General features: G+C 45.6%; 1 protein-coding gene and 1 long non-coding RNA gene across 2 annotated transcripts in view; both read left to right on the top strand.

Annotated features, from left to right (window-relative positions):
- The window catches only part of LOC116067381 (protein MB21D2-like), a 9,899-nt gene extending 874 nt beyond the window's left edge, over positions 1 to 9,025 (top strand). The window contains exons 2-4 of the mRNA XM_031323807.2: positions 3,133 to 3,400; positions 5,451 to 5,856; positions 8,019 to 9,025. Of these exons, the coding sequence (XP_031179667.1) occupies positions 3,133 to 3,400; positions 5,451 to 5,856; positions 8,019 to 8,630 (1,286 nt within the window). The 3' untranslated portion in view covers positions 8,631 to 9,025. The remainder of the gene's footprint in view (positions 1 to 3,132; positions 3,401 to 5,450; positions 5,857 to 8,018) is intronic.
- A 487-nt stretch (positions 9,026 to 9,512) lies between these two features.
- On the top strand, positions 9,513 to 10,244 carry LOC118495068. The gene is made up of 2 exons (XR_004897382.1): positions 9,513 to 9,798; positions 9,999 to 10,244. It is a non-coding gene; the product is annotated as an uncharacterized LOC118495068 (long non-coding RNA).
- Positions 10,245 to 11,079: the final 835 nt, after the last annotated feature.

Here is an 11,079-nt window from a genome sequence, read left to right as displayed (position 1 = left end):
TATCCTTTAACGCGGAATACCAACCATGCATGCCCGACCAGAACCCACAGCTGCTCTCATACACAGACTGCGATTTATTTAAATATTTAAACGAAGATTTCATTCAGTTTCTGGTTAAGGCGTGGAGGCAGATTAGCGCCGCGTGACTTTAAATATTACAGAACAGCAATGATGCATATTTAATCCCCTCAGGGTGTGTTTGTTCCACCTGCAGAGCGATGCCAACGCTCAGCTTCACATCACAACAAGTGCATCCACTCGACGTCTGTTCTTAAAGGGACCCTATTTTTCTATTTTCATGTGCAAAGTGCCTGTCAGTGTCTGACAACATTATGAAAGGATCCCTACAGAGATAGACCTTTTAGTTAAAGAGGAAGATCATTTTAGTTTAACATGAAACAGCCCTGAAATCACTATCACCAAACTACACCAGACTCCATGTAAATAATCAGGACTTTTAGCGTGTATAGAGCCAGCATATCTCCACATGTAAATGAGTGAATTAAGAGTTTATTCCAACCAGACCAGAGAGGTGATTGTTGGAACAGTGGAAAGATGAACCAAGACGGCTTTTGATGGTTTTATTTAGTTTCTGTCCACTTTGAATGAAGTGTTTTCGAACATAAGAAAAATACTGATTATTTACATGGAGTCTGGTCTGCTGTAACCGATAACAGTTACAATAACATAACAACCAAATTAATGTGTAAAATAACTATTAACTAAAGCTGAAGATTAATGTAGTGGAGTACAAAGAAAAAAATTACAGGATTAGACTTTAGTGCCACCCTTTAGTGGAAGATGCACTTGTTTTGTGTATGTTTTTACATGAATGAGCTTTAAAACTGTTTACAATGTTAATGGATCAGGAGAACACTTTACCCACCAGACTCCATGTAAATAATCAGGACTTTTAGCATGTATAGAGCCAGCATATCTCCACCAGACTCCATGTAAATAATCAGGACTTGTAGCGTGTATAGAGCCAGTATATCTCCACATGTAAATGGGTGAATTAAGGATTTATTTCAACCAAACCAGAGAGGTGATTGTTGGAACAGTGGAAAGATGAACCAAGACGGACTTTGGTAGTTTGATTTAGTTTCTGTCCACTTTGAATGAAGTGTGTTTTACGATGATAAAAATACTGATTATTTACATGGAGTCTGGTGGGTTTAGCGAACGCAATTTCGTGGATGTTTTTATGTTTAAAAAATCCTACTCTTTAACAGAAAGGTCGACCTACCTAGAAAGCTAAAAAAAAATGCAAATAGTGTTCTTAACAGTGTTACAGGCAGACAGTCATGTAGATTTGGGGATAAACATCAGTGATAAATGTAGTTTTTCGTGGTGCGTCTGTGTTTACTACTGTTGCCAGGCAGCCTGCTTTCCTTTACTCCCGCTCTCTTCTTCTCTACTACTTCTTGCTTATTCACAGATTATTTTGTTTGTACGCCCCCTGGTGTTTCAGAGAATACTGCAACGAACAATGCGTTGAGCGTGAACGTCTCTGTGCATGCTCGTGGTGCGCCGGCCCCCGTACATGGCGCGCTACGAGCTGCTCTGGTATATCCTCTCTCGTAGTTCCTCCGAGATCCATCCTCTCTCATAGTTCCTCACAGATCCATCCTCTCTCATAGTTCCTCAGCGATCCATCCTCTCTCGTAGTTCCTCCGAGATCCATCCTCTCTCGTAGTTCCTCCGAGATCCATCCTCTCTCGTAGTTCCTCCGAGATCCATCCTCTCTCGTAGTTCCTCACAGATCCATCCTCTCTCGTAGCTCCTCAGCGTGCGTACGTGTGAGAATTTGTTGCTAGTTCGATGGTGTTTTTTGCCCCCAACTTCTCTTTCCAGGCAGCGCTGCGACCGTTGACTTAAAGGCACCTAACCCTAACCCTAACCTTAACCCTAACCTTAACCAGTGCCTAATCCTAGCGCCTTCCAGGCAGCGCTGCCTGGAAGGGGCCGTTGAGGGCAAAAAACACAGATAAACTTGTTGCTATGAGACATAGAAGAACCGTGTGTGTGTGTGTGTGTGTGTGTGTTTACTTTCAGCTCAGCAGAGCGTAAACCAGTCCAGACCCATTCAGTCCAAACGGGTCAGACTCTGACCCAAAAACTCACCCAAAAGGAAAACACACAAAGGCCAAGCTGTCAGAACTGGTCCAGAAGCTAGAGTTTAATAGTCTCTCTCTCTGTCTCTCTCTGTCTCGCTCCCTGTCTGTCTCTCTCCCTGTCTGTCTCTCTCTGTCTTGCTCCCTGTCTGTCTCTCTCCCTGTCTGTCTCTCTCTGTCTGTCTGTCTGTCTGTCTCTCTCTCTCTCTCTCTCTCTCTCTCTCTCTCTCTCGCTGTCTGTCTCTCTCTCTCTCTCTCCCTGTCTCTCTGTCTCTCTCTCTCTGTCTCGCTCCCTGTCTGTCTCTCTCCCTGTCTGTCTCTGTCTGTCTCTCTCCCTGTCTGTCTCTCTCTGTCTGTCTGTCTGTCTGTCTGTCTCTCTCTCTCTCTCTCTCTCTCTCTCTCTCTCGCTGTCTGTCTCTCTCTCTCTCTCTCCCTGTCTCTCTGTCTCTCTCTCTCTGTCTCGCTCCCTGTCTGTCTCTCTCCCTGTCTGTCTCTGTCTGTCTCTCTCCCTGTCTGTCTCTCTCTGTCTGTCTGTCTGTCTCTCTCTCTCTCTCTCTCTGTCTCTGTCTCGCTCCCTGTCTGTCTGTCTGTCTGTCTCTCTCTCTCTCTCTCTCTCTCCCTGTCTCTCTGTCTCTCTCTCTCTGTCTCGCTCCCTGTCTGTCTCTCTCTCTGTCTCGCTCCCTGTCTGTCTCTCTCTCTGTCTCTCTCTCTCTCTCTCTCTCTCTCTCTCTCTCTCTGTCTCTCCCTGTCTCTCTCTCTGTCTCTCTCCCTGTCTCTCTCCCTGTCTGTCTCCCTGTCTGTCTCCCTGTCTGTCTCTCTCTCTCTCTCTCTGTCTCTCTCTGTCTCTCTCCGTCTCTCTCCCTGTCTGTCTCCCTGTCTGTCTCCCTGTCTCTCTGTCTCTCTCTGTCTCTCTCCCTGTCTGTCTCCCTGTCTGTCTCCCTGTCTCTCTCTGTCTCTCTCTGTCTCTCTCCCTGTCTGTCTCCCTGTCTGTCTCTCTCCCTGTGTCTCTGTCTCCCAGGAATGGTCCAGAAGTTGGACCAGAAGCTGCCGGTAGCTAACGAGTACCTGCTCCTGTCGGGCGGCGTGCGGGAGGGCGTGGTGGACATGGACCTGGACGAGCTGAGCGTGTACGCCCGCGGGACGGACTACGACATGGACTTCACCCTGCTGGTCCCGGCGCTGAAGCTCCACGACCGCAACCAGCCGGTGACGCTGGACATGAGACACTCGGCGCTCGGCCACTCGTGGCTCAGCCTGCGCCTCTTCGACGAGGGAACCATCAACAGGTGACTGAGCACGTTTACTCCAGAACTCACAAACTCATGTTGACAAACCGCAGAGCAACATACAGGGAACTGACACACAAACTACACACACAAAACAGCCTTTATGTCACTTTCTTGTGGAGTTTAGATTCTCTGCCCGAGCCCGAACTGGCCCGACGTTTTACGCCGCTATGATCAGGCCGGGCCAATACCCTTAAACAAGCATTTGTGTTTTTTTAATCATTACTTTATTAGCCTTATTCGGTGGGGAGAAAGCTCTGCCTCTCCAGCTTCTCCCGTAGCTCTGGGTGGATGTCCTGACCTGACTTGAGTGTGAGGTAAACTGGGCTACATCGCGTCTCCCCCATCTGCAGCACTGTTGTCTGTCAGTGCGTCAGCATGCAGACTGTGGCGAAGGACATTATTAATTAGGTGATGGAGACCAGAAAGTCTCCTATATGGTTCCAGGGCTTTGATTATGTTGCTGCCTTGATCTGTTACCCACACTATTCGGCTGAAGTAGTTCTGCCAGCAGTGTTTTGCCATTGAGAACGAGCTAGCATGCTAGCGCTAGCAGCTAGCATGCTAACGGATAGTCCCCTAGCCACCTCGTCTCGGCTTGTGACGTAGAAAGCCGGGCAGATTTTGACCAGCTCACCCAGAGACTGAAGGCAGGACATGTTTTCCCATTCTTCTTTTGCAAAATAGCTCAAGCTCAGTCAGATTGGATGGAAAGCGTCTGTGAACAGCAATTTTCAAGTCTTGCCAGAGATTATCAACTGGATTTAGGTCTGGACTTTGACTGGGCCGTTCTAACACATGAATATGTTTTGATCTAAGCCGTTCCCTTGTAGCTCTGGCTGTGTGTTTAGGGTCGTTGTCCTGCTGGAAGGTGAACCTCCGCCCCAGTCTCAAGTCTTTTGCAGACTCTGACAGCTTTTCTTCTAAAGCTGCAGACACACCAATCAGACGGCCAAAAAAGTGCCTCAGAACACACCGAAGAGACGAGACGTAATACGTCCCCATAACAGCAGGCGGCGCTAATCTGTATTGTCGCCCCAAAAATGAAAACCGGCAGCTGATTGGACGAACTCATCACGTGGGTCTGGCTGCTCCGGAAATTCAGACGGACTGTCACGGCGGCTCGTTCAGAATACGATCTCATATTGGACTAAATTAGTTCACCGAAACCTGTTTCTGAAAACATTTAAAGCAAGAAATAGGCCGTGCAGTTGCTGAATCTGTCTTGGCATGGGGTACTTTCCATAAAATCATCTCTCAATGCAAATCAAACCAGCTATTAGGCTAACTGACATAAAACCATGTTAATCTCTAGGTATGGTGAAGGGTATGTGATGATGTGGGGGTATGGTGAAGGGTATGTGATGATGTGGGGGTATGGTGAAGGGTATGTGATGATGTGGGGGTATGGTGAAGGGTATGTGATGATGTGGGGGTATGGTGAAGGGTATGTGATGATGTGGGGGCCAAGGGAACTTTATCAGGATGCATAGTATCCTGGATCCATGAAATAACTGGCTTTTCAAAATAAAAGTCTGCCTGCCTCTATGGGAATTTAACATAGGGGTGTACTGACTTTAGTTGCCAGCGGATTAGACATTAATGGCTGTGTGTTGAGTTATTTTGAGGAGACAGCACATTTACTCTGTTATACAAGCTGTACACTTCATACTTTACATTGGAGCAAAGTGTAATTTCTTCAGTGTTGTCCCATTAAAAGATATAATGAAATATTTACTAAAATGTGAGGGGTGTACTCACTTTTGTGAGATACTGTATGTGTTATGATTTCTATGGATGGAAATGTCTTGATGTGAATATATTGATGTTTTTGTCACTTTAAAAAAAAAAAAAATTGTCACTTTTAAATTTTTTTTATCACTTTTTAAAAACATTTTGTCACTTTTTTATTTTAAAACATGTAGATGTACTGTGTAGTATAAATCTATATGCGTGTGTCTTGATTAATAGCTAGACATAGACTGTATGTGTTGTTAATAGACCTATATGTGTTGTAATGATTTCTGTGTGTATGTCTGGATGTGAACAGGTGGAAGGACTGCTGCACCGTGGTCGACCACATCAGCGGCACGGTGAACTACTTCTTCTCTCCCACGCTGGTGGCGGACTGGTTCCACCAGGCCGTGGCGCTGGTGCTGCTGGAGGTGCAGAAGAAGCCGCAGCGAGGCGTCCCGCGGGTGGAGAAGGTACAGAGGAACGGCACGGTGATCTCCGTCATCCTGGGCGTGGGCAGCAGCCGCATGCTCTACGACATCGTCCCCGTGGTGTCCTTCAAAGGCTGGCCGGCCGTGGCCCAGAGCTGGCTGATGGAGAACCACTTCTGGGACGGCAAGATCACCGAGGAGGAGGTGATCAGCGGCTTCTACCTCGTCCCCGCCTGCTCGCACAAAGGCCGCAAGGAGAACGAGTGGCGGCTGTCCTTCGCCCGCAGCGAGGTGCGTTGCTCTCTTTTACTTTCCACAGGTAACGGTCCGACAACGGAGGAGGAAACGGAGACAAAAACGTGCCGTGAAAGGTGACAAAAATGTTGTAAAAAGGCATCGATAAAGGTGACAAAAAAGTCGAAAAAAACGACAAAAAAGTTGACAAAAATTGTAAAAAAGTTGACAAAAATTGGGTGGAAAACGCTGTCAGCGAGGTGTTCGGCGGATGGAGAAACGTCAGAAAAAAGGTGACAAAAACGTTGGAAAAAACGACAACAAATTTGAAAAAATGCAACAAAACGCTGTCAGCGCCAAAAAGGTCAGAAAGAGAAGCGTGTCGCGGGTGGAGATGCTTCTGTCAAATGACAAAATGTGCCAAAAATACATCACAAAATCGTCCATAAAGGCGATAAATTAGTCCAACAAAGGTGACCAAAACGTTGGGGAAAAAACAACAAAACATTTGTCACAAATAAGTCCAAAAATGGCGACAAAAAATTGGGTAGAAAACGCTGTCAGCGAGGCGTTCTGCGGGTGGAGAAACGTCAGAAAGAGAAGCGTGTCGCGGGCGGAGATGCTTCTGTCAAATTACAAAAACAACAAAAAGAAATGAAAAAAAAAAGTCTGAAAAAAAACATCATAAAATCGTCCGTAAAGGCGATAAATTAGTCCAACAAAGGTGACCAAAAGTGACAAAAATTGAGCGTCAGCGTCAGATCTGGCAGGCCATGTAGTCAAGACGCCGCTAACCGCTATTGGCCAACAACACGGTCGCATCAGCTGATCAGCTGGTCAACTCCCCTCGCTGCTAAATGGCTACAATCAAACATTGCGCCCTACCTAAAGCCGCTTTAGTTTGCTCCTAACTGCTTGCTGCTCGCATCTCCGTATGCAGCCCACCTCCTCCCCAGCTCCACCTTGTCAGGCACAACGGGGCGCAGGCTTCTATGTCTTCGTTGCCGCTCTGTTCATATTGGGGGAATAGTTTAGCTCTAATGAGCGTCCCCTAATGCTGCTGCTGCTGGACTCCTCTGAACACAGCCATACCGCCAAATTTAATTCAGAATTTATTTAATAAAAATGTCCTAAAGCATTGTTATTGTCTGTGTTGTTCTTGACTTTAATGGACCTGACAGAACTACTTTAAAAAGTTCAAGTAAACGGCAAATTAGATTATTAAAACGTCTGGCAAAAAGGCGTAAAAAACGTTGAAAGCGAGTGTTGTATTTGTGTGTGTGCCTGTGTATTTCATGTGTATTCCTGTGTATATCTGTGTGTATTTCATGTGTGTATTCCTGTGTGTATCTGTGTGTATTTCATGTATATTTAATGTGTCTTTCCTGTGTGTCTTTCCTGTGTGTATTTCATGTGTATTTCATGTGTGTATTTCATGTGTGTATTCCTGTGTGTATCTGTATGTATTTCATGTATATTTAATGTGTATTTCCTGTGTGTATCTGTGTGTATTCCTGTGTATATCTGTGTGTATTTAATGTGTGTATTCCTGTGTATCTGTGTGTCTTTCATGTATATTTAATGTGTATTTCCTGTGTGTATCTGTGTATACCTGTGTATATCTGTGTGTATTTAATGTGTGTATTCCTGTGTGTATCTGTATGTATTTCATGTATATTTAATGTGTATTTCCTGTGTGTATCTGTGTGTATTCCTGTGTATATCTGTGTATTTAATGTGTGTATTCCTGTGTGTATCTGTGTGTATTTCATGTATATTTAATGTGTATTTCCTGTGTGTATCTCATGTGTGTATTCCTGTGTGTATCTGTGTGTATTTCATGTATATTTAATGTGTATTTCCTGTGTGTATTTCATGTGTATTCCTGTGTGTATCTGTGTGTATTTAATGTGTGTATTCCTGTGTATTTAATGTGTGTATTCCTGTGTATTCCTGTGTATTTAATGTGTGTATTCCTGTGTATATCTGTGTATTTAATGTGTGTATTCCTGTGTGTATCTGTGTGTATTTAATGTGTGTATTCCTGTGTGTATCTGTGTGCATTTCATGTGTGTATTCCTGTGTGTCTGTGTGTATTTCATGTATATTTAATGTGTATTTCCTGTGTGTATTTCATGTGTATTCCTGTGTATTTCATGTGTGTATTCCTGTGTGTATTTCATGTATATTTAATGTGTATTTCCTGTGTGTCCGTGCAGGTGCAGCTGAAGAAGTGCATCTCGTCCAGCCTGATGCAGGCCTACCAGGCCTGTAAAGCCATCATCATCAAGCTGCTGTCGCGGCCCGTAGCCGTGAGCCCGTACCACCTGCGCAGCATCATGCTGTGGGCGTGCGACCGCCTCCCCGCCAACTTCCTGAGCCAGGACGACTTCTCCGCCCACTTCCTGCTGGGCCTGATCGACGACCTGCAGCACTGCCTGGTCAACAAGACGTGTCCCAACTACTTCATCCCTCAGTGCAACATGCTGGAGCAGCTCTCGGACGCGGACGCCATGCTGCACGCTCGCAAACTCTCCTCGGTGCGCTCGGACCCGGCCGAGCACCTGCGCAGCACCATCGAGCACGCCAAGGCCGCCAACCGGCTCACGGTGGAGGTGCAGTGGCGCGGAGGAGGCAGCGCAGGCGGCAGCGCCACGGGCACCCCCCCCTCGCCGCAGTCGGACGCCGGCGGCGACAGCCAGCCCGACGACCGGCTGGCCAAGAAGCTGCAGCAGCTCGTCACGGAGAACCCCGGGAAGTCCATCTCCGTGTTCATCAACCCCGACGACGTGACGCGGCCGCACTTCCGCATCGACGACAAGTTCTTCTGAGACACGAAACTAACGGAGAAACAAACATTCTCTCCTCCTTCTCCTTCTTCTTCAGCTTCTTCTCTTTGCCTTCTCTGGACTCTATTCTAGAGTCCAGAGAATAGAGTCTCGAGTTGGACTTGAGTCCAGAAACTCTATTCTCTGGACTCGAGACCTGACTTGGACTCGCGGACTGATGACTTGTACTTGGACTCGAGGATATATAAAATCAGACTTTTGAGCATTGATGAAAAAGGACTCGGACGTTGAATGACGTTTCTGACTAAATAGATTCTGAGAAACGTTCTCTTCTCCTTCTCCTCTCTGCCTTCCCAGGGTACCTTCAGGGTACCTGCCGGGTTTTAAACGTGTTAAACGAGACAAAGATCGGAATCAGAAATACATTTATTGTTTGGGTGGTGCTAAAACGATACTGTGCCTAAAACGGTGCCGGTGCCTGAATCGATACTTAAAAAAATAGGGTAATATTGTATTTTACAATAACTTTGAATGCACCACGAGGCTTACTAGTTTCAAGTGAATGCACCCTCAGTGTTGTTTTTCAGACAACAGCAGCTGACTGCTCAACGTCCTGCTTGTTGGAATCCTCTACAGTGAAATACAGACACACTTTACACTGTTTAACGTAAGCATTTTAACCGTGTTTAATACAGCTGCTAGCTAACGGTAGCTGCTGCCAAGTGAAGTGTTACCCCCAATTTCCACCAACTGCGGATCCGCTCCAGAACGGCGGCGGAGTCATTAGGTTTCCATTAAAGTCAGCCTGTTGCCTCGAACGTCTGTTTCAGAGCATCAGAGAGCAGCGCAGAAGGCATTTAAGTGGCACCGAAATGAGAAATCTAGGCACCGGTGCCGTATTAGCTCCAGGTTGCGGTACCCAACCCTGTTTATTGTTAAAGAAACTAAATTCTTACTCGGTGGTTGGAGCATTAATATAAACAAACAAACATAGTCAGGGGGTTTTCCTGCCATTAGTAGGGCAACAAGTAAAGCAAAAAAAAAAAAAAAGTTGTTTTTCAAACATAGTTTTTGCTTTTTTCAACATTTTTGGTGCTTTTTTTTATGGGAACGTTACTCCGTAAATGCTTCTTGGAAATCCCACACTGATTGTCCATCATATCGCCCCCTAAAGTTGGCTTTAAATCTCATACTAACTGGTTTTAAAAAGGTCTTAAAAGTTGGTCAAGTTGCAAACTGTCATGCAAAGAAAGTTGTTTTTCAACGTAATTTTTTTGCGTAACATTTTTGGTGCTTTTTCTACGGTAACGTTACTCCGTAAATACTACTTCTACTAAAATCCCACACTGACGGTCCATTATATGGCCCCCTAACCTTGGCTTTACATTTCATCCTAAGTGGTTTTAAAAGGTCTTAACTGTAACTGTGAGAACCCCGAGGGTCCCCTGCCTCCATCTCTCCGCCTCCTTTATTACAGAACTTTATTTAGTAAATCTGAGTGAAGTCAGGTGATCGTCTAGTTGAGTCTGCCACAGTTTTATGTTTATTTTGATGTAGATTTTTCTATTCCCCGTCCCTTTCTTCCCTTTCTCTTTCACTGTGTGCCCTGCTGTGTTCTTTTAAAACCTGCTGAATGCCTTTTTAAAAATGTTAAAAAAATAAATAAATACCTGAAGGACGAGGCGAAAGAAAATCCACCTTTAAGATGGAACTGCTGTTTCCAACGTTACGGTAGTTTAAATATCAGGGATCCTGGAGACGAGACAAACCCAAAACGCTCCCGGAAACGTCACGGAAACGTGTTCAAAGTTTAGTTCACGGTTCAGTCAAACTACAGCTGCAACAATACGACGATCGACAGAAAAATAAGTCATTTTTTCACACACAAATGACAGAAAATGGGTTTTTTTTAGACTCTCAAATAAGTAGATCATCCTCAGGCTCTGACACACCAACCAGACGGCCGACCCTCAGCAGGAAGGTCAGTCGGACTGATCAGTCTCCCCGAGGTCCAAAAAGTTCCTCAGAACACACCGAAGCGACGCCGACTTCAGCGTACGTTCTGCGTGTGCGCGAGACGTAATACGTCTCCGTAACAGCAGGCGGCGCTAATCTGTATTGTTGCCCAAAAAAAGGAAAACCGGCAGCTGATTGGACAAACGCGTCACGTGGGTCTGGTTTCTCCTGAATTTCAAAACCGGGCATAATGGCGGCTCGTTGAGAATACGATCTCATATTTTACTAAAATAGTTCACCGAAACGTGTTTCTGGAAACATTTGAAGAGAGAAATAGGCCGTGCAGTTGCTGAATCTGTCTTCATTTCAGATCAACAAAGGTCAGTTTAAAAGATTTTTGTCAGATTTTGAGAGACTCTAGTCACGCTCATCTCGCTCCCCGTTTCCTGCTTAGCTCTCCACCAATCAGATGGCTCATATGAGTCTGACTGCCCGCCTTCCGATCCAACATGTCAAATCAGCCCAAATGAAGGCA

This window comes from Sander lucioperca, chromosome 5 (genome assembly GCF_008315115.2).
Source record: "Sander lucioperca isolate FBNREF2018 chromosome 5, SLUC_FBN_1.2, whole genome shotgun sequence".
NCBI lineage: Eukaryota > Metazoa > Chordata > Actinopteri > Perciformes > Percidae > Sander > Sander lucioperca.
Note: the sequence above shows the minus strand (reverse complement) of the source record. Positions and strands in the feature narration are given on the sequence as shown.